The sequence below is a fragment of the Diadema antillarum genome, unplaced genomic scaffold, assembly GCF_040938485.1.
Source record: "Diadema antillarum isolate AM-2024a unplaced genomic scaffold, OU_Dant_1.0 seq00000343_RagTag, whole genome shotgun sequence".
Taxonomy (NCBI): Eukaryota; Metazoa; Echinodermata; class Echinoidea; order Diadematoida; family Diadematidae; genus Diadema; species Diadema antillarum.
This window is the reverse complement of record NW_027271355.1, coordinates 87,968-111,264: the sequence shown is the minus strand read 5'-3', so window position 1 is coordinate 111,264 and position 23,297 is coordinate 87,968. Positions and strand designations below refer to the sequence as shown.

At 37.3% G+C, this 23,297-nt stretch overlaps 1 protein-coding gene across 1 annotated transcript in view; it reads right to left on the bottom strand.

Moving 5' to 3' along the window:
• Nucleotides 1-23,297, bottom strand: part of LOC139730913 (ryanodine receptor 2-like) — a 147,998-nt gene that overhangs the window by 37,344 nt on the left and 87,357 nt on the right. Inside the window, exons 67-81 of the mRNA XM_071641792.1 lie at nucleotides 23,059-23,079; nucleotides 18,894-18,974; nucleotides 17,865-17,953; nucleotides 17,408-17,464; nucleotides 16,943-17,014; nucleotides 15,728-15,914; nucleotides 14,918-14,988; nucleotides 14,231-14,296; nucleotides 12,447-12,526; nucleotides 11,422-11,525; nucleotides 10,364-10,421; nucleotides 9,369-9,445; nucleotides 8,423-8,502; nucleotides 7,287-7,385; nucleotides 6,062-6,345 (exon numbers count right to left, since the gene is read on the bottom strand). Coding sequence (XP_071497893.1) covers nucleotides 6,062-6,345; nucleotides 7,287-7,385; nucleotides 8,423-8,502; nucleotides 9,369-9,445; nucleotides 10,364-10,421; nucleotides 11,422-11,525; nucleotides 12,447-12,526; nucleotides 14,231-14,296; nucleotides 14,918-14,988; nucleotides 15,728-15,914; nucleotides 16,943-17,014; nucleotides 17,408-17,464; nucleotides 17,865-17,953; nucleotides 18,894-18,974; nucleotides 23,059-23,079 — 1,426 coding nt within the window. The remainder of the gene's footprint in view (nucleotides 1-6,061; nucleotides 6,346-7,286; nucleotides 7,386-8,422; nucleotides 8,503-9,368; nucleotides 9,446-10,363; nucleotides 10,422-11,421; nucleotides 11,526-12,446; nucleotides 12,527-14,230; nucleotides 14,297-14,917; nucleotides 14,989-15,727; nucleotides 15,915-16,942; nucleotides 17,015-17,407; nucleotides 17,465-17,864; nucleotides 17,954-18,893; nucleotides 18,975-23,058; nucleotides 23,080-23,297) is intronic.

The following is a 23,297-nucleotide window of genomic DNA, read 5'->3' as shown; positions in this document are numbered from 1 at the left end:
AGGATAAGTAGGGGTTGTACAATGTAGTTGCTGAATCAATGAACAACAACCTGTCTTATGTTTGTGTAATATTTTAGTGGGCAAACTCTTTAAGTGAGTTTTGAGGTGATGACATTATCCCTTTGAGATTTTAAATTAAATTATTGACAAGGAGAAAATACATCAAGTGACAGGTTATGATCTTTTTTCCTGTGTTCACAGTGAACTAAAAATCATCACAAGAGGGCGCTAGTCCTAAAATGTGCATAGGCCACCACACAGCTCTTCCTGCCCTATTCACCAGTGTGTTACTGCAGTCATCACATATCACTGTCCTATTCACAAGTGTCACTGTGATACATTACTATCATGACGTGAATGTTGTGAAAGATTTATTTTACTATCATGATAAAAATGTTTAATTGAAAGGATGGCTGTTCAAATGTAACCATGAATGAATTACATATAAACTGTGTAAAAGTTCATTTTTGCACAATATCAAAGTGAAAAATTACCGTTTGTTGAGACTGTCGATCACCTGCTAAAGATAGTTTCATCATCAGATAGAGCTTGCAGATCCTTAGGCGGTGAAAGTCTAATAAAACCACAATTTTCAACTGATTGTGCCACAATGAATTTTTATACAGTTGAAATTCCAATCTTATGAATATATTCAGCAATATTACATACTGAGATGTCAACTTTGACTTGTGTGTCAGACCTAATCAAAGTACTATACATCATTATATCATACATATCAAATACAGCACTGGAAAACTCATAGTAGAGAGAAATTAAAACTACCTTTCTCTGAGACATATCCAGTCTTCCAACAATGACCAATGAAAGAATAATGGCATTTTTGCCTTCCGGAAGTTTATCTGGCTTTAAAACAAGAATATAACTTACTTTGACAGGAATTAAATTACAGCCCCCTCCCCCACAAACCAAGACAAACAGAAAACCACCATTCATCTCTTCCACGAATCCATAGTTTCATTTTTGATGAAAACAAACTGCACTGTTGCACATCCCCCACATTGGTGGGCAAGAGATATGAAATATTATACCACTACGGAGTAAAGATCAATTCCACAATTGCAAAATAATGAATTTCCTGTCATTGTGTACACATTACAGATCTGTCTGCGGATTTCAGCTATGCACAGATGATGATGCATGAATGATCATTTTTAACATGTTGTGTATACTTGTGTCATGCATCGTCATGTACAAATTGCATTATTGGCATGGCATCAATTATGATCATTGTTACTTCCAACTGGAAGTTCCACATACTGACACCGACTCGGTTGGATGTACAACAGACAACAACAAAAAAAAAAAAGAAGAAAAAAGAAAAGAAAACTGAATGTGAAAACTTTGTGGGCAGAGATTCACAAAGAACATGACACTATTTGTTAACTGCACAAGGTAACCGACATTGCAAAGTGTATGCAGAGTAATCAGAAAGAAACATGCTGATATAGAGGTCATGTCTGGTGATCCATCATGCTATATCTTTAGATGGTTTTTGGTACAAAGGCAACTATAAGGACTGAAACAGTGGAGAATATGCCATTTCCAATACAAAAGATAGAGCATGGTTAGATATGGGTCATTCTTCACTAAGTGTATATTTTTGGCCTTACAAATTATTGGAAGAAAAAGTGTCTCAGAAATGGAAAATCTTTCATAAAGTGGGAAAATCACAACGAATGTTGACTGCATATAATATGGGCAAAATCTTTATGGGGTGTTTCCTCAATCAAAATAACTTTTAATTTTTAGTGTTGCAGTAATGAATATATGCAAAATGTGACGTGACGAAGATGACGTCATGGAGATGACATTTTGTAATGCAATATGGCATAAACAAATATAAGGATAGATATTGAATGCAACTGAATCAAAAAAAAAAAAGTAGCAGTGGTTAAAGGACTTCCAATATGATTAATACCATACATTTTTAATATCACTTTATTGTTAGTTTGTACTAAAGAAAAAATTCCCTCAACGTCATCTCCGTCACTTTTCGTGACGGAGATGACGTGACGGAGATGACGGGTCCAACAGTTAATGGTCTCATATCATCTTCCTAATCCATTCACCTGCGGTAAGAACCGTGTGTACTGGTAGAGGGTATGATCTTCTCTCCTGTTTTGCCACCAAAATTATAAATTAATTTGATTTGATATGTAATCTTAAGCATTCAGAGATGACGCTGAATAAAGGTACGACCTGGCTTTTGTCACAAATTTCAAAAAAAATTGCAACTTTCTTGATCAAAATAGGGGAAAAACCAGGTGAGTTCTTCAACTTCAGCATGTAACTGTCATGTAGCACTAAAATCGATACTTAGGGTACCAAAATTTTTTGTTAATGGCGCCCTTAATGTTCGTGACGGAGATGACGCAAAATGGCAGGACACACACTTTTAAATTATTAATTTAAGTTTTTTCTTAAATAGTTTGATATTGGTATATCCTATGCTAATAATTTAATAGTACAGGCTGAAATGAAATAAATAAGCATTTAAAAACGTTTCAACATGCTTCCATCTTGAAATGCGACATAAGGATCTTTATTTCGAGTATCACCGGGACATGGGGTTTTCTGTGGTACGGATACAGGAAAATTAAAATAATAGGTCAGGATAAACAATTCAACCCCTTTTTTGCATGTTATCTTAACTATATGAATGTAAGTCATTGTAAACAGAACAGAAAGTAATTAAATGACCTTCTATTTTTGCACACATTACCTTTAAACTAGCGGGGCACAGAAATATATACTAAGCGAAGAATGACCCATATAGCAATTATGACTCAAGGGGAAGGGGCTGTATGCACTGCGAGGTTGTTGACCAAAAACCTGTTTGGTATGATACTGATTTTTTTTTCTCTCCATTCAACATGTACAAGCCAATATATACAATTGTGAGACGATGACATCACTATCTCCAATTTGCATATGATTGTGACTATTAAAACCAGTTTCATTTAAACACATGAAATTTTGGGCCTCCATATAACCTTTCTAGTTGTATGTGTGCATCTAAATATATTTCTACTGTTTGGTTCCTTTGATAAACTATCTATCAAAGTTTACATGACCAACTAAGGAGTGGATTTTTGCTTTTAAAAACGTTTGATATATGATTCCTATTAAGATGTTTTTGTTCTATACAAACTAGTAAACATTTCACACTCTCAAGTCCACTGCGAATGACTTGTATATTATAAAAGGAAGACACTTTTCTGGTGTTTCAGGAACTAACCTCCTGCCACTTAGCACATCAGGACTTAAACTCCCTGTCAATTATAATGTATCATTTTTGTGTACACATTGTAAATATCACTGAATGTCACCATGCTTACATGAATAGGAGTGTTGCAGATGGTGACTATAGCATTTGTGAATACAGACTGAGGCTATCAGCTGGCACACACACTATCATTACTACAAAGAGAGACATTATGAGCTTACGTCACCAGTCCTTGACACACAAATGGAATGATTAGACACCTAAACGCTACGCCTGTATACATGTATACTTACAGTGTACATAAATGCACACACTGCACAGATTGCACTTAGCCTTCCATGCAGACCACATTCATTGAACACACCCTCATCTGAAACCACAAACATGTGCAGAGACCACATCCACACACAAGTCTAATACACCTCTCCCCATCACTCCAATCAGTTCATCTTGACACCTATCAAATAATGTCTCCAAAATCCCTGATAATTCAAACATTCAATATGCCCAAGCCCAAACTTTTGAGATTTTCCCTCAGACACGAGCTCTCTCTATGCATGTGCTGAAATCTTTACTGAAGTATGTGCCAGAGTGCACCATTTAAAAAGTAAAAAAGTTCCCTTCACTGGAAAGGGGGGGGGGGGGGGGGGGGGGGGGAGACACACTCCACTGACCATCTCCAATGCCCCCCCCCCCCCCACCATTATTGCTTTGATTGATCGGATTTGGTCGCTCACTCCCTCACAGTGTATCATTACAAACTTTCATGCAATGTTGGTAGCCCTGCTATCACAACTTATGAACAGTCTTGCTCATCCAATCACATCCTAGGAAAACAATCATTAAATTAGCACCTCGGAAAGATCAAATAGAACTGACTCATTTCATTCAATCTGCACAAAATCAATGAAGAAATTTATGGCAATGTGCTAACGTGAAAGAGAATCAGGAACTTCACTCAACTAAATCATGTTTGCCAGTTTCAAAGGAACACTATGTATAATTTAGCTATTACGAGGCTTTTGAAAATTCTAAGACCAAAAGGACCAAAAATATTACTGAACAACAAAAGGCTCATATGAAAGCTTTTTTTTATTCTTTATTTGTTTTTTTGTTTTGTACTCTACACCATGAAACAATTACAATGAAAAGTTATGAATTAGGACTAAAATATGCAGGACCAAACCACAGAAATACAGTTTCTGGGACTTGGGTGGTTTAATGTAGGCCTACATGACCAGGAAATGTATTTTTCAACAGCACTGTGAAAATGACATTAACATACCAAGCATGTGAAAACTGGGAAATGCCAATTGTTTTTAAGTCTATCAGCCACCAAGACATGCATAAAATAACAACCGACTCTCAAGGTCTCTTCATAAAGAGACAAATATAAAGCCCTTGTAGGCCTACTTCATGTTTGTGGTGGTCCAGATAAGATTTAAACATATTTACTCTTGGACTAAGAACAGGTGTGAAGAAGATCAGGACTAAAGGAAATCCTTTCCCTACCAGATGCTGAAATTGCCACAGACTTTGCACAGCATCCATTGCAATCCTGGGAGCAATTATCTAATTAACCTGTGACAAGTTTTGGAGTTGTGCACTCTAGGAAGATGGTTGACAAGTGAAAAGATGATCACAATCTCTTTGTGGCTCACAATTCTTTCAAGCGCAATGACCTTTTGCTTCTCCAGGCAAAACTTACAGGACTTTTAAACTCTTGAGCATCAACTCAATTGTGTAGACCTTTGTAATTTCAACAGTCTGATATCCCTATACACATTTGAGAGGGTGAAGTCTAGATTGACCTTGTACTCCTATCTGCCATTATGCTTGTTAGAATATGTACAAGTGTATGTAAAGGGTCTCACAAGTTGTGTGTTTGATAGACACATACTCCATGGTGTGTGTGTGTACAGCTTTATATGGACTGTCATCTGCAGTTCTCACTTCTGTGTGTGATCTCAGTATCTCCAGAATCATGATTACAGCTGAATTCCTCGCAAGAGCGAATGCCCTCCAAGAGTCATGACAGGATGGAAACATGAAACCATCGTGTCACCATGTTTCCTCTAGAGTCATGTAATATATCCTCTCAGTTTGCAGAACAATAAACAGAAGCCAAATACATCATTTGCAGACCCAAATATATTATGTACATAGACAAAAGAACATATCTAAAGTGTTGAAGAACCCATGACTTGTACTCAAATGAAGATTCATTGCACCTGCATACCAGCAACACATTCTGCACACTGTACATTGTTTCCACAGAAACATAATAGACTGTAAATCATGTACATACTGTGGATTACTCCCTCTTCAAAGAGAAAAGATCATTCACAGAATAAGATCAAATCAAATATTTCACTCCTTGGCACTTACTGGTACATGTATGTATAATTTCGAGCACTTCAAAGCTTCGGTGAAGACTCGCTTTTTTCTCCAGGCATTCAATTAGTAACTCTTGGAGGTGTATATGTTTTTCTAAACAGATACATGTACATGTACATATATGTGGTGCCATACAAAAGCTGTGAATCATCTTCATCATCACCAACATCATCACATGAGAAATGCCACGTCTGCATCAACATACACCGACATTAAACACTAACACCCTTTCTCACACCCATGCACACACAGACACACACATCCTGCCACATTACTGATACATGCACAAAAATGTGACATACACTAAGAAACGGCAGGAACACCAAGACAATTTAATGTACGCGGTATTGATATTTAGTGGGGCCCCACGCAATAACAACGAGATAGAGAGAGAAATCTTTCCAATGTGAGACTCACCCGACAACGAAGAAGGAAAACTTGAAGAGCTTGAAGACGAGGACGAAGACGAGCTTGATGCAGGAGAATGAGATTCGGAGCAGAGACATGCTGCGGATCTTGCTGATGTTGTACTGGGAGCTGCTGAAGAACTCGCCGGTCAGCCTACGAATGTTGGATGGGCGAATGCCCCGCACCGCCCACACCAGCCAGCTCTGGGAATCCCGGTTGGCGCCAACGGTCAGATTCATGAAGATCTCCGCAAGGCTGTCCCCAGTATCACTGATGCTGGTAGCATGTTGCATCTGTTGGAGTAAGGCAAGAATGGTTACATGTAAAACTCAGGGGAATTCATAACCCTTCCATGACCCTTCACAGGAACATTTGTAATATACTGAAACTAACTGTTATTAATGAATAATAAATAATTCACACTCTGGAACTGAATCCACTTCTCTGTCGTTCAGCAATGCAAGTCTTGAGTCACTGGAGGTGACCGTATTGTTTACGACATAACCAATATATGGAGAGTATAGTAGGTGCATCACAGTACCGCCACACTTTACAGTCATGCACTGAGTATCATTATTTACCCAGGGTAGCCTCTTCAGTACAGTGTGTACTAGCATTGGTTTTCAAGAGGGCATTATCATTGTCCTAGCATTGCCAGGTACCCATTTCTTCATTTGGTTTGTGAGGGATAATGCGGGTAAAACATCTGATATCCAAGAATGTAAGCACTTGCTAAGACTTGAACTCAGGACCTCCATTTCCAAGGCAAGAGTCTTATCCACTATACCACAGTGCCCCCAGGTCTGTGCACTTTACACAGAGCTCAGTATCACGTCTAATCATCCAGTTTGGTAGAAAGAGATACTGGAGATCCTTACAAGCTGATTGCTTCTGAACATATGTATAACCTGAGAAAGGATGGAATACCGTGTATGTAGTATTATGATCCAACATATACCATTTGATAATGATATTGGAAAAAAGCAAATGTTTCCTGAAGCAGAGTAAACTTATGATAGGGTACAGCCCCAAAGTACTCTACCCAGGTAGGGAAAAAAGGGGGTTGGGGAGCGAATCATATTTGTACTATATACCATTGAAATATCCAGGAACACATGATAATCATCCATATTCCCAATTACATCTATGCTATGCTTTGTAATGGTTTTTATTCCCCACTGAATAGATTTACCCTTTTGTTTCAAATTCAAGAGATGCACATTTCCCCCCGTACCTCAAAGATGGTGTCTTCACAGAAGTTGACAAAGTCCTCCAACTTCTCCTTTTCACCTCCCTCATTGACCACTTCATGGAGAAACTGCTGTTTGGACTCCTGTGTTTGACAACAGACACAAACAAACAAAATACAAAAGGTTGGTCATGCAATGTACTGGTATACTGTGCTTACTGTACTTTAGTATAGTTCATAATTCAAAAAAGAAACAAGTAATTCCTTCATACACTGATGGTCAAATGCACCTTGAATATAAAATGGCTACTAAGTACATATGGGGTCATAATACAAAGCTACTGATGAATCATAAGTCAGTTCGTAAGGAGCTACACTGAGTTAAGGGAAACTTATATCACCAATGTAAAAAGAAATGACAAATACACCCTCTATATCATACAAGATACATTAATGTATTAACATCTAAATACTTCATGGCTGTCTATTACTTGTAGAAGGCCCATCAAGGGTTCATGTATTATATATATTGTGTAATAGATTTGTAGGGTGTTGTTTGTATTCATTGTGCCTGTCATAGACATATGTAATTGTAATTGTGATGCGTATGTTTGAATTGTCATGATTATTTTGGTACAATGAAATGTCAATGGAAACCAAATTTCTATGTCTGACATAGACCAATGAAGACGGATGAATTAATGAATGAATGAATGAATGAATGAATGAATGAATGAATGAATGAATGAATGAAAATCAGTAACAATACTGTACATTAAAAACTACAACTTGTCTTTAAATGGTGTTTCTTCTCAAGTAATTATTGTGAACAGTGATCATCTACTAAGCATAGTGTACCATAACACAGCCTTACACCATTTAACATTAAAAATCGAGAGAGGATCTACAGCAGTTTGTACATTGTACCTTTTGTAAGCCACATATATTTGCAGAACCTTGGATATACAATGTATGCAATTAGAGAGAGATGTTACAGATGTGTGGGTCAACAGAGAACAATGAGCTTGAGCTACACATGTAGATTCTGCCCACAGCTACCTCTACAATCATGACAAGAATCCTTCATTCACACATACACCCAGAACAATGCCATACATTTTTTTTTTATACAATGATCATCACCATGAACTTTGAATGACCTTTTACAGAAGAAGAAATACCTTGATTTGTGGCTTCTCCCATTGTGCCTTGTGTGACTCTGTGATCTTGAAGTACACTCTCTCAATTCTTCTGCTGCTACCTACAAGATAAAAAACAAAAACAAAACAAAAACCACCAAACTACATTTAAGTCTTTCCACAATACAAACTAACTGACACTACTCACTGGGTTACTCAATGCTTTGATGCCTTACTTAAGTTACAAAAGGTTTGAAGAATAGTCTTGTGAAGCACAAAGTAAATTAATTGATAGCAAGCTGCAATGTATGATGACCTCTGCTATGTACACGGCTGCCAACATTCCTCTGCCACCATCAGGGAAATTCCAAAGAGCAGTCAAGAAGATACAAGTCTTACATGCATCTCACTACTAAATAGATACTCTCAAATCAGGAAGACCATTATATTCTTAGTTTACAGACAGGTGTCACTGTATCATGGTGAAAAACTGGACGTGGATCCATAATGCAATGTCCAGACCAAGACATTACAGTGCTTATGTCTTTCAGCTATGATAATGTCACTCATCTCTCCTGGCTGTGAAATAGGAGGTGATAGTATGTAGTGAAGGTAGGCTTAAAGGTCCTCTGACATTCAATTCTGGCTATGTGTCCATGATGACTTCTGTTGATGACATCATGAAAGACATGAGAGTTGTCTGTTTGTTTGTTTATTTTCTCTTTTTTTTTTGGGGGGGGGGGTGGCAGAGCTTAGTGCTGCAGAAAAAGAGAGAAATAAAGTGATACAAAATATGTCGCTTAAACGTCTCTTGAATTGGTGATGTGTAATGAATGTCAGGGGACCTTTAATCCTCTCGTACTTGTGCTATCACCATTGACAACCTGTTTTGAATAGAACATCAATAGTAGGTCATATGGTGGTTCTGGAAAGGTTGTCAGTCATAGAAATCTAAAAAGAAAATAGAAAAAAAATTCTGAGAACACACCCATGATTTCAATCCGTCCGAGGTAGGGCTCAAAGTATGTCAAAAGACTCTCGGCCTGCAACAGGAAACGTTCCAATCTGTAGGATTCAAAAGAATGACATGACCAGACATAATGATGAAACAACAATGAAAATATACATTAACTGCATCTACACTATGAAATTTAATGAAATATTCAAATTCCTGGAATATGCATGAGTACAAACTTACAAATGAAAATATGAAGATGATCATCACACTTTACACTCCAGAAGATAAAGAAGATAACATTACTAAGAGATTAATTGGTTAGTGTCTGACACTTTTTTCCCCTTTTTTATATTTTTGCTGGTTCATTTCATTTAAAATATAGGACATTCAAATGTATAATAAAACTTAGCAGATTTATCAAGGCTTTGTGATTTTTTGGGGGGATTGTCAAATACAATGTACATGGTGTTATTTCAGAGTCATAACATGTGCACTGCAATGAGTAACATTAAGTAGATATTTAAATGCAGATCAATTGTTAAGCTCTGTCAGTCCAATCCAACATCTAATCCTCTTTAATTCTGGTGTTCTTGCACCTTTCAAATGTTGCTACTGATCAGAACTAGTTTTGGATTAGTCTCAAGAACTTTCATCTACATTATCCCACCAAATTGATACATATAGGTTAAGTTTTACAATAAATTATGATGGAAATGGCATTCTCCACATCAACATATACTGTTATCACACAAATGTATACCAATAATATACAATGTAGTGATAATTTTCATAGATATATCCCAAACTCTTAACAGTCACTGAAACAAGGCATATGTCTCAATTAGTCTAATGCACAAGTTGTGCAGCAGAAAGACAGAAAGACAAAAACAATTCTTAAAAAATATTCAAATATTTGTCCCTCTTTGCCTTTAACCCCCCCCCCCCCCCCCCCCAATAGAAGGCCATACTGTGGAGATGGCAAAAAAAAAAATCTCAAATCAATCTCTGAAGTGGTGGTAACTTACCTTCTGTCATTGGGCATGTGGTCAGCAAGATTGGTAAGCAGCACAGCGAGATTGAAGCCTATGTGAAAACAGATTCAAAGCAAACATGATGAACCTTGGTCCACACTGACACTATCAACAGCTTTGACAAGTTTACCGCCAATAAGCTGCATATGTGTAATGGCACATTAGGTTAAGTAGCAGAATATCTGATCGGTTGTAAATAGTCATGTGATCTTCATGAATTGCAATATAAAGCTCATTGAGTGAAGGCAAAATTCAAGGGTGAGACATTTTACAAAAAACAATCACATAGTGATTCTGACTATCGGCAAAATTTGGGTGTCTTATTACATGACACTTCCAACAAAATTATCCTAAATGTACAGTAATGAATAATTTCTGTAACAAACTTATTGATAGATGGCTTTTACAACCTATATTCTACTAAGACTATATGTATACCTACACAAGTCATTGAAAAAAGGCTGTCATGGAACTACATACATTATATTTGCTGAATGGCCAATATAATGAATAGGTACATGACACAATGATAGAAAAAAACATGAAAATTTTTTTTCCCTTGAGCCAATCAAACGAGACCCTTCACCCCATTGGAGTGTCATATCTATGGACACAACTCTGTTGCTTTTGCCTTGTCAGTCACAAGCTCCCATAGCATTTTATCACATTAAATTTGGGGCAGGGACACAAACTAATAACTAATAAAATCATAGACGAGACCATATCACACTTTTGGTGGCGAACAAGAAAATTTCTCGTATCTTTGTGAAGAGGAAAAAAAAACCTTCCCCGTGTGATTATTCATAGACTTGATCTGCCGAGTAAAAGACCACATTTGGGGAAAAGTCAGGTTTGGGTGTGAGCATACGATTGTCTACCATGTGTTATCCACTGCCAGGTTGCAGTGTTTTTCTGGGGAAGACAATGGATTGAGTCTGGTGCAATGAGATCCTCAACCTGCATTAAACACAACTCTATAGCCTGTCACAATTTTGAACATAAGCACTTTGTTCCCATCACTACAGGTACCCTGTGTCTTCCTGCGGGCTTACCAATGTCCTGAGCTGGTCCATGGAATCTCTCTGTGAACTCATTGAAGTCGATCCGTCCATCATTGTTCCTGTCAGCACACTTCAGCAGATACTCAATCTCATCTCTGTAGAAAATAAAATCATCCAGTCCTCAGTTGCAAGTAGTTTTAATATTAGGACAAGATTTGTCAGACCTTTGTATCTAGACTAATACCAAATTCACTTGGTCATTCAACATTGGATCCTCACAAATTTTGAGGAGAATATTGTACATGAACCTAACATTAGAATTTGGTTCATGCTACATCATGCTAACCCTAGCATTGAACAGAACATATGCAGTGTTTAATATGTTTTGGTAAGAAAGTACATGAATTCTGCACTATTAGAGCACTTGATTCTCCATAAAATGGTGTATGGACAGCTACATATGTTTTCTCAAGCACACTAAGCTGGGAGAAGTAAATTTTCCTCAAGAAACCCACTGCTAGCAGAAGTGATGTAGACAATCATATTGTAATATGAAGTTCAATTTGATTTGGTTGAAATAAAGTGTTGCAGAAAGAGACAGGAGGTTTGGTTGATATTCAATCATGAAGGGACCTAATAAAATAAATTTATAAAGGCCCGGTCCCACTGGCCGATGGACACAAAACGTATGCAGAGAGGACATAGCGGACGAGCAAAATTTCGGGGATGGCTCCATCCGCTTTCATCCGCTCCAGAAATTGACAAAATTGGCGAAAATTGGCGAAAACAGAACGGAAAAAGAACGGACGTGGGTAGTATGTAGCGGTGATGTTAAACGAATGTTCATCGGAAGCCTAACAGATGAAAGCGAATGGAAGTGGATGACAGCTCCGAAGGGGTTACCGGAGATCATTGCGAAATGGACGCATAGTGGAAAGAGCGGATGCAGAGCGGATGAAGCGGATGCATCGGATGTGCGTCATCCTATTGGTTAGTTCCACCTTTGCATTCATGTTAGTTCCACCTTTGCATTCATTGTGGCCATAGTACAGAGAAAATAGATAAATAACACTCACTGGGTGTACATCTTCTGGGCTTCCATGGCCTTCTGGAATTCCTTGTGTGATATCCAGCCATCACCATTGGCATCATACTCCTGATGAAGAAATGATATTTGGAAAGCTTTTTAGATTGGTGTATCAAATAAATGACATGAGAAAAAGTGTGAAATGAAAAAGAAAAAGTACAGGTACCAAAATGATAATTTGGTACTTTCCTACCGAGAAAAAGGTCACATTGTACCATTGGCTGTATTATTAGAAGGTGACATGTAAACATTGTAGTTACTGCAAGCTTTTTGATGTCTTTATCTATCTATCTATCTATCTATCTATCCTCTATCTGTCTATCTATCTATCTATCTATCTATCTTCTATCTGTCTATCTATCTATCTATCTTTCTATCTATCCTCTATCTATCTATCTATCTATCTATCTATTTATCTATCCTCTATCTATCTATCTATCTATCTATCTATCTATCTATCTATCTATCTATCTATTTATCTATCCTCTATCTGTCTATCTATCTATCTATCTATCCTCTATCTATCTATCTATCTATCTTTCTATCTATCCTCTATCTATCTATCTATTTATCTATCCTCTATCTGTCTATCTATCTATCTATCTTTCTATCTATCCTCTATCTATCTATCTATCTATCTATCTATCTATTTATCTATCCTCTATCTGTCTATCTATCTATCTATCTATCTATCTTTTTATCTATCCTCTATCTATCTATCTATCTATCCTCTATCTATCTATCTATCTATCCTCTATCTATCTATTTATCTATCTTTTTATCTATCTTTTTATCTATCCTCTATCTATCTATCTATCTATCCTCTATCTGTCTATCTATCTATCTATCTATCTATCTTTTTATCTATCCTCTATCTATCTATCTATCTTCTATCTATCTATCTATCTATCTATCTATCTATCTATCTATCTATCTTTCTATCTATCCTCTATCTATCTATCTATCTATCTATCTATTTATCTATCCTCTATCTATCTATCTATCTATCTATCTATCTATCTATCTATCTATCTATTTATCTATCCTCTATCTGTCTATCTATCTATCTATCTATCCTCTATCTATCTATCTATCTATCTTTCTATCTATCCTCTATCTATCTATCTATTTATCTATCCTCTATCTGTCTATCTATCTATCTATCTTTCTATCTATCCTCTATCTATCTATCTATCTATCTATCTATCTATCTATCTATCTATTTATCTATCCTCTATCTGTCTATCTATCTATCTATCTATCTATCTATCTTTTTATCTATCCTCTATCTATCTATCTATCTATCCTCTATCTATCTATCTATCTATCCTCTATCTATCTATTTATCTATCTTTTTATCTATCTTTTTATCTATCCTCTATCTATCTATCTATCTATCCTCTATCTGTCTATCTATCTATCTATCTATCTATCTTTTTATCTATCCTCTATCTATCTATCTATCTTCTATCTATCTATCTATCTATCTATCTATCTATCTATCTATCTATCTATCTATCTATCTATCTATCTATCTATCTATCTATCTATCTACCTATCTACAAGTATCTGTCTATACATCTTCCTATTAATATCTATGTGTGTATGTTATAAAGCACAATTTAAACCCACCCCAGATCAAAGTGTTCATTGAAGGAAAGGATGTATGTCATCAATTGTTTTTCATCTTCATACTAGCAAACAAACACACAAAAGCCATGAGAATAGAATATTAAAACAGCATGAAAAAGACTGCAAGACAGTTCTATTTACCCTGAAAGCTTCACTGGAAGAGAGGTCTTTCAGTTTCAAGAACATGTCAAAGAACTTCAGGATCATCTGCAGACAGAAGCAAGGAAACATTCCTATTTGAAAATGTGTACAAACTAGGAGTGTTCACTTTTGCCATTGGATACAATTAAACAAGGTATTAGTATCAGCATTCTGATCTATGACTTTTACCATATACATGCGTGTTTATCAACACTATTTTTTGGAAAGAGATAATGGTACATATATCCCATATGCATGTTGCATGCAGCAAGACTATCGATGAATTAGTCAGGTAATTGACAAATCATCACAAATACAGTTTCAAGCATTTTGTTTGCCGTCATCTCCGCCTTCATCCCATTGCTCTTTCATTATCAATATCATCTCATCACTGTAATCATCATCATTGTTGTCATCAGCATATTATCGGCATTACTATTATTCTCAACATCATTATCATCATCATCATTACCACCACCATCATATCATCAACATTATCATTACTCTCAATATCATGAATGTCATCATTATCAACATCATAACAATTGACATTTACCATTGCCATCAGTGTCAGCATTACTATCATAGTCATTAGAATCATCATCATAAACATCACCATAACCCTAATTATCTGCCCAATTATCAATGATAAAATATCACATCATCTGTTCAAGAAACTATCCTTACCTCAAGGTTTGCAGAAGATTCCACTAGGGTGTCCACCATCTGCTTGCCAGTGGTACCATGCATCACATTACCTGTGGCAACAAGGAAGAAACATCACCTAAACATTAGAAGCTTCCTCTTATAATCTGACATATCTGGATGTTAAGAACAAACATAACCATGTAATAACGATAAATAACTTTCAAGTAGAGTTCGAAAAACCAGGTTTACTCGTTTACTTGTGATGAGCATTTTCAAATGTATTTTACACATTATTATATCTGCTGGTTGATGTATCCCTTGCTCTTATATATCCTTGTTCTTATTTTCAGGTAAAACAAAAACAGGAAACAAATGACATTGTGGAAATATTATTCATTCCTTTGGACACTTTTCCCCTTATCCCATTTTAAATCCCCTACAACCCGACCTTGTCCCGATCCCAACTGCACTGTGTCTGTACAACCAATACCTTTTATTTCCCTTGTTCACTCTGTTTGCCCCCACTCCACTTTTCTGTCCTTCATCCTTCACCAATCCTGTCTCTCCTTCATTCCATCTCATCCTGTCCCTCCCTATAAACCCAACCTTCTCCAACCACACCTTTGATACTCTCCCAAACTCCACCATGCTCTCCCCAACCAAAATCCAGCCCTCTTTCATCTCACCCCACCCCACCCCATCACATCCCTGCCTACATCTGGGCCCCATTTTATCAAAAGATAAAATCGATTTTAAATTTCCTTACCACACAGGCTGCCTTAGACTTGCAGTTGAAATCATTTTTATAATCATAATCAATTTTAACTCTTCATAAAACCGGGCCCTGACCTTCCAGCATGCTGAGCAGCATGACCACCATCTCCTTGTGCAGGTTGAGCAGTTCTCTCAGGAGCTCCAGCTGGCTGGTGTCCTGGGACAGCTTCTTCTGCAGGTGGGCAAAGATGTGGAGGAAACCCACCACGGCATCCCACAGACGGCTGTGGGCCAGGGCCAGCTGGTTGCCTGCACATGGACCCTGTTGGTGAAAGAAGAGGGACATACCATTGTCACAAATATGCAAATGAAATATTTTTGACCTCTGGGTCAGATCGCATAACTATGCATGATGTAAGCAATCGCACAATAACAAGTATGTGCGCAATAAACCAGTGAACATGCTTCCATGCAGACATGGAGTAATTTGTCATTCATCTGACCTGGAAGACAAGGGACAAGAAGTCACTGGATGTATAACCTCTTTGCAATAGCATATGTGTACATGTATAGATAAATCCTTGACATTGGAACATTCTGTATATTAGCAAATGAGAGTCACCTTCTAATATATTAAATGGGTTTTTCAAGGTACTTTGTGAGTTTTCCATCAAGTTTTCCATGGAAGACATGCGCATGCATCACACATCACAAAGATCTCTAGCTATGACCACAAGTATACACATCTTCAGAGCCTTGTGTGAACTGCAGAACGAGTGTGAACCCACAGTGCGTGCCCATGTTTTATCTTGTGCTGCTTGCCATTTGCGTAATACATGAAAATGTTTTCCCCACAGGAGAGCATTCCCAAGAATGCACCGTCCTATGCAAGGATGACCACAATTATCAAACCACTCACTAGTATCTGTCTCACCCATATTAAACACACTACTGTTAACTCATTGGGTGCCACCAATAAAGTGCCAGAGCAGGGATGGTTTTTTATTGCCGAGGTATTGACTTTTACCCTTGTTATAGACACCAATGTTGACAACAGGCAGATGTTTGGTCTGAACAAGGTGAATCTCTTCCAGTATATTCAAGAGGAAGTAGGAGAACCCTGTAACTTGCATGACATTTCAAAGAGCTGCAACACGAACATACCCTCAATATATGTGCATCCGATATTTCTGGGCTGTGCATATGATATAAACCTTTCTGTAAGAGAGTTTAATATTCCCATTTAGCTTTGCATATCATCAGATCCCAACGGGCAATAGATAAAATACCATGTACTGTACAGTGCATGTAGGTTGGGAGATGAAGAGATTGGTAGATATAGTGTCTTACCTGAATGTATTCTGTGAGAGAGCTGAAGACCTGCTTCACCACCTTGAAGGCACGCGAGAAATTCTCTCTTCCCTGTCAAGAGCAATCAAGAGAACACATTATTTCACCTTTGTCATGATAATACACCGTAATCATCAATAAAATTTGGAGACGGCAGATGAATGGGCACAGTACATGTAGAGGGTTCTTAACTAGCACAATGTCAGTACCCTGAGGAAATACTAAAATCTAGCTCCAGCATCGAAACACCCACACATCTTCTTGAATTGCATTCTCTGTCTCTTTAAATCAGTGTGATAAACTGCCCAAAAATCTTGTTTTTGATTCACAGAGGGATCACAGGGTTGATGTATTGAGAAAACTACCCAAAATCTTGTTGATTCATGGATGGATTATGGGGCTGATGTATTGAAATGGAGACATCTCATTTCATCTTTCCTCCCTTGCTGAGACTCTGATTCTTACCTGAGCATCGACCACATCCTTGCCTGAATAGTGCCAGTAGAAGTCGCTGATTGACTCCTGAAATAGTGCAAAGATTGAATGTAAAAAGACAAATTATCTTACATTCTCATGATGGAGAGACACAGTCAAATGTTGAAATGTTTAAACTATGAGCTATTAATAACCGTCTGCTTCTGTGCTCCATACATAGTGAAGAATTACCTGTGAAGCAAAGCAAAACTAAAATTTAACCAGGGATTTCTTAAAAAAAGAAACAAACATTCATGTAAAAATCCATTCTGGCTATTCTTGTGGAAATTATCAAATACCTGTAGGCCTACCATAAAACCAGACATTTTTCTAATTTTGGGAGGAGCTACGATTTGAATAAGCAAAATGCACGTGCATTGCAAGTGCAAGTGCATTTTTTTGTGTTTGTTTGTTTGTGCTTTAGAAGCACTGTGGAATGCCTGCTCACCTGTAGCCTCAGTAGATAGTCCACTGTGCAAATGATGATGTTGACTGTTGTGTGGTTTCCAGTCTGAGTTCGCAGGTAGTTCTGGAATTCTGCACCAGAATTAGATCAAAACAATTGTGTCTCATTTATCTCTCTCTTATCTTTTCTTCATGGTACAGGAAATAGACAAGGGAAAACAACATGACATCCATAGGGGTAGACCCACAAGCACAGATGGATATAAAGCACAGGCATATAACAGCTCACAAGAGTCACACACAAACAGACATACACATACTCATGCACTCAGTTGGCAAATGAGAAAGTAGGCTAGTGGAAGAGAAATGGAGAAATACCAAGGGTGAGAGATATGAGACACATAAAAACATGAAGACAAGAAAAGTTGAGTTTCATCAAAGGAATCTCAGATACCACCATAAGAATTAACAGTTTAGAGTGTATATAGAGTTGCATGTTTTTGCTGTGCATGATTATACATACAGATGTACTGACAAATAGAAAACATAGGATGAAAAACAAATATACGTGTCAGGTATACAAACAAAATTGAAGGCTAATGATAACTACGCTGTACATCTCATTATGATGGTAGCATGACATCTTGTCTATCTTTACTGATGCTGGGCAAATAGATGGGAAATTTTTACTATGGATGGCAGATTACCAGCTTTTACCAGCACCTGTCATCAGTCTTTCATGATTTTGCTCGGTGCCATGGTATTTGCTACAGTTGTCAGTTGTCAAAGTATGTCTCTATCCAGTGGAGGCCAAGAAAATATGCTTCACTTGGCAGTGTACAAAATGTGTATGTTCCACCCAAATTATATTACACCTCTTAAGCAGCAGCTGACAGAAACTGGACAAATAATGTTCCACACAAAATAAACCGACAAAATATTACTGAATATTCATTGCAGACAACAGACAGTGTAAGATACACCAAACAGAAACAGGTAATAATTAAAAGAAAAAATCAAGTGTTCAATACCTAAGACCTGTAGGGTAATGAAAATGATGGCTGGTTCATACCTAAATTGTGTCCCTCACAGAGCAGCTGCAGAAACCTGAAAAGCGCACAAGTGAAGTCGGCGTCGTGCATGGCTTTCTCACCTACAAATACAAAATAATACAATATAATATATAAATAATACAAACAGACACAAATAATAGAACTTGTACATCTTATGCTACTAGAGATGTTAAATCACATTAATGATGCTTCTTCAGCCCGCCGCACACTACACGATTTTGCCCCGATTCACCAGTCTTAAGACCTTAAGACTAGAAGTGTGACGTCACAGTCTTGCCAGTTTGCAGTCGTACGACTGGGTCTTAGCGCCAGTCGTAGAGATTTGACATGTTGAATTTCTACGACCGGTCGTAGGCTTTCAGCCATTCACAATGCAGTAAAATGCAAGCGCACGCACTGCGCACTGCGCACGCTTTACAGTCGCAAGCCTACTCGTAAGGTTCGGTCGTATAGTGTGCAGTGTCCGGTCGTATGACTGGTCTTAAGACTTTAAGACCAGTCTGATCGTGTAGTGTGCGGTGGCCTTTAGACAAGACACATAACATAAAGCAAACTATTTATGTTTTCTGAATTCAATTTGATATTTCTATTTCAATGGCTATTTTAGCAATATACAAAATAGGAGAGTCTTCGTACTTGAGTCCAAACAGCTAGATCACACATTATAAGGCGTAATGAAATATCATAGATCATATACTCAAAAGGATTACAGACCAATCTAGACTTTCTCCCTGGAGCATAAACATTTAAAAAACCTTATCAATGTAATTGTTCTGCAGTCGCTTTTTGAAAAAAGAACAATGCAACAGTTCTAGCTAATGAAGTATACATTGTACATATACCTTATATCTTCATTCCTACAACAAGATAGAATAGAGAGACAAATTTCTTCAAACTCCTGGCTATGCAACTAATGAAAATGGAAGCGTTATGTTATGCGGCAATGACTGCTTGCAGATAAATTGGGTAGATAAGAAGATCAGTAAATAGATCAGGCAATTTCATTCCTGGAGGCAGATTAGAGGAAAGGCCCTGTCACATATGATAAGCTGCCAGTGGTCACCAACCTGCAATGACCGCTTATTGGGCATTGGTTACCATGTTGAAATATTTGTTTCTCCCTTTGGGGCTAGGGGGAGTAGCAGTGTACTAAAGGTTGTCAGCTTGCATTGAGGTTGCAGCAAGCAGTTGTTAAGATACTTGGCTTAGTTGTAAGTTGTTGCTTACAACAGTCCTATGAGATAAAAGAAGTGAATTCCAACCAGATTTTGTAGAAAAGCCCAACATATTTCCACTTTTTTTACTCATATTTCAATAAGACAGGAAGGTGAGTGTTCTCTGACTGGTCTCTGACTGGTCTCTGACTGGTCTCTGACTGGTCTCTGACTGGTCTCTGACTACTGTATAAGCTGTTATTTCTGCATACAGATATTTTTCATGAATGAGGAGGTAACAGGCATTTTCGCGAGGAATTGTTTTCACGAAATGACATGACGCTACTGTAAATGCACTGTTAACCTACCGCATTGTGACATTTTCGCGTGTTGTTAAATTTGGGATCCAACTGTGATTCGCAAAATTCACAAGAATTAAACCCTCACAAAAATAACAGCTTATAGAGTAGTCTTCAGTGGGCACTGGACATTTTCTTTGGTTATCAAGAAACTTGAGCAACTGCCTGGGTGCCTACTGGGTTTTATAACCAAAGCAACCAACAATATAACCATCACATCTCATTTTGTTGTCTGTGGGAGGACTATGTGAAAAAAAAAAACCAACAAAACACCTTGATGCACAGGACACTAAACAGCTCAGGGAATCCTCATACAGAAACTGCTACAAATTTAATAGAATTTCCATTAACATCAGCCAGAATTGTGAAAACAGTTTGTAATTCATTTATTTATCTATTTTCTTTAACCATAAGCTGCCAAAGAGCAGTCAACCACTTGTCAACATGTCAACAAACTGAATGTTGAACAGTTCCCTACCATCCCATGCATCAAGTTGCCCATCGCAGATTCTTACAAACTTTGGTACCGTGGCAATAAAATGGTGGCAATTGGTTACCACAAAGAATGTCCCCAGTCCCCAGTTGTGTGACTGGTGCCAGAAAATATTGCCATATCTTGTGAACACTGCCCATTCACAGTCATACAATTACCAAGCTGAAAGAAATGTTAGATCTAGGGCTGTTTTGCCAAAAATGCAGATACTGCATCCAGTTCACCAGCAAAGTTTGCCCTTGCATGTAATATGACATTTAGATAGTAGAAATGCCTCACCACACACTACAAATACAGAAACAGAATATTGTTTAACTGTCAAAATGCAAGAACAGACCTGGCATAAGATGATTCAAAAATAGATAGAAATAATATGGTAGTGTACACGTACATGAATGAACACTGTATGTCACACGGCATTGCAAATGCAAGAAACAAGATTGGAAAGGAACTGTTAATGAATGAGACTGAGTGAGGTCATGTTTTTAACACATGTCCATGTCACAGAAAGTGCAGATGTGAGATGCATGAAGGACAAATGTGAGATAATCATTTATTTCAAATTTGTGTCATCTAATACAAGAAACTCTTTACTCATAAAATCTACAAAATATATATATATTTTTCTCCTTATCATACACTTACTTTACATTGTGCCTATTTTGTGGATTTTTGTCTACAGCCACAAGTTCAATGATTAGGTTCTGCAAGGGCAGAATTTCATCTGTTTATTTTAGAATATCAATGCTTCTCCGTTACGTTACTAACATTCTGTGATTTTCTTTTATCATTCTACACCCTATCTCTATAACATAGAACTCGTGAAAAACATAACCAAGCTTTGGAATTCCTTACCATATAACAATCTTTTTTATACTGCTGATTTAATGAAAACATCAATATGCTATCAAGCACATTAAAACTTTCTAAATGCCTTGTAAAACCATTCTCACAAATCATAACAAATCAATGGGACATTACTATCTCTATGCTCAATCATAAACACACCAATGCATTATTTTGTGACTAGCTCTCCAAGAATAAAATTACTGAACAGAAGCAAAGAAGATTTATGTGATTTGGTGTCTGAAACCTAAAAAGTAGACCCAGAATTTCCCTGTTTCTGGATGTGTGGCAGTGTCTCTTACATTTTGTAATTACCTGCAGAGTATTACTACTGCTTTACTACACAGAGGGAACAAGAACCAAGCTTTGATGATTTCTTTGGAGATCATTTATACAATGTGATACGCAAAAACCTTAGTGCCGAGGAGGCTAAATTAGAATCATCCAAAAACAGTTCCTCTGGAAAGAGAAATCAACATTTCCCCCCACCCCCTCTTAAAAGTAAAAAGTTGCATCATATTGATATCATCATGGAAAATCGGCATTGACACATGTTTAAGATTTCAAAAGATCATGCCTACTTTGACGCATTTTGCAAATCCAATATGAAAATTGCACTGTGACCTATTGGACCTACTGGAATTTCTGATATACACAGGGCACCACTGAATGTGTAATAATGGCAGCACATACAAGGTACACCGCAAATGACAAAAATTAAGAGAATGAGTCCTTTAACTGACATTCCTACTCCACGGAAGTACTTAGTACATTTAACTCTTTAATCAAAACTTCCACATGGATCTTAACCAGCGTGTCCTTACAATGTCATACTTGATCAGAGTTCTTTCTTTTTTTTATTGTTAGTGCATGTCTATGTGGATGGTGCTAATACAGGCATGATGATTATTGCTGATGTCACATCGCACATAAAACTTTGTTTGCCTTAATCAAACACACACACTCTGAATCGGATATTTCCAAAAGTAGGAAGTGTTAAAGAGAAAACAAACGCATGCACATGCAAACGACTCCAAGATGGAAAGAGTTTAAAGAACGTACATTGCAGCAAAGCCAGCAGTTAAAGGCAAGTGATAAGGTTTCAGGTGTTGTGCGGAATCATCTTTCAGTAGTGTTTGCAGAGTGTAAGAGTGAAAACAGATACAGTCCAGTGTGTATTATGATGCTTTGTGTGTATGAAATTACAAGAAAATAACAAGAGAAGCTGTGAAGTGAGATTATTCAGCATTGCCAATTTGACAAGTTCTAGAGATTTGAAGGTAGAGTAGTTGGTCCAGTGATCAGAATTTACCTGGTCTTAGGTCATCAGAGCCTGTTTACGGTTTGCAGGGTACACAGAAACATCGGGGTGAAATAGTAACAATGGAGTAAAATAAAATTAAGAAAATGAAAGTTTTATAATTTGTAAGTATACATTCGTCTGTACAAAGTAAATCAAACAAGCATAATCTGTATGGAGGATCACTGTTCATAAACTGGAAACATGCTCTCTGCTCCTGAAATAGTCTAGCAAACACCACCACAACAACA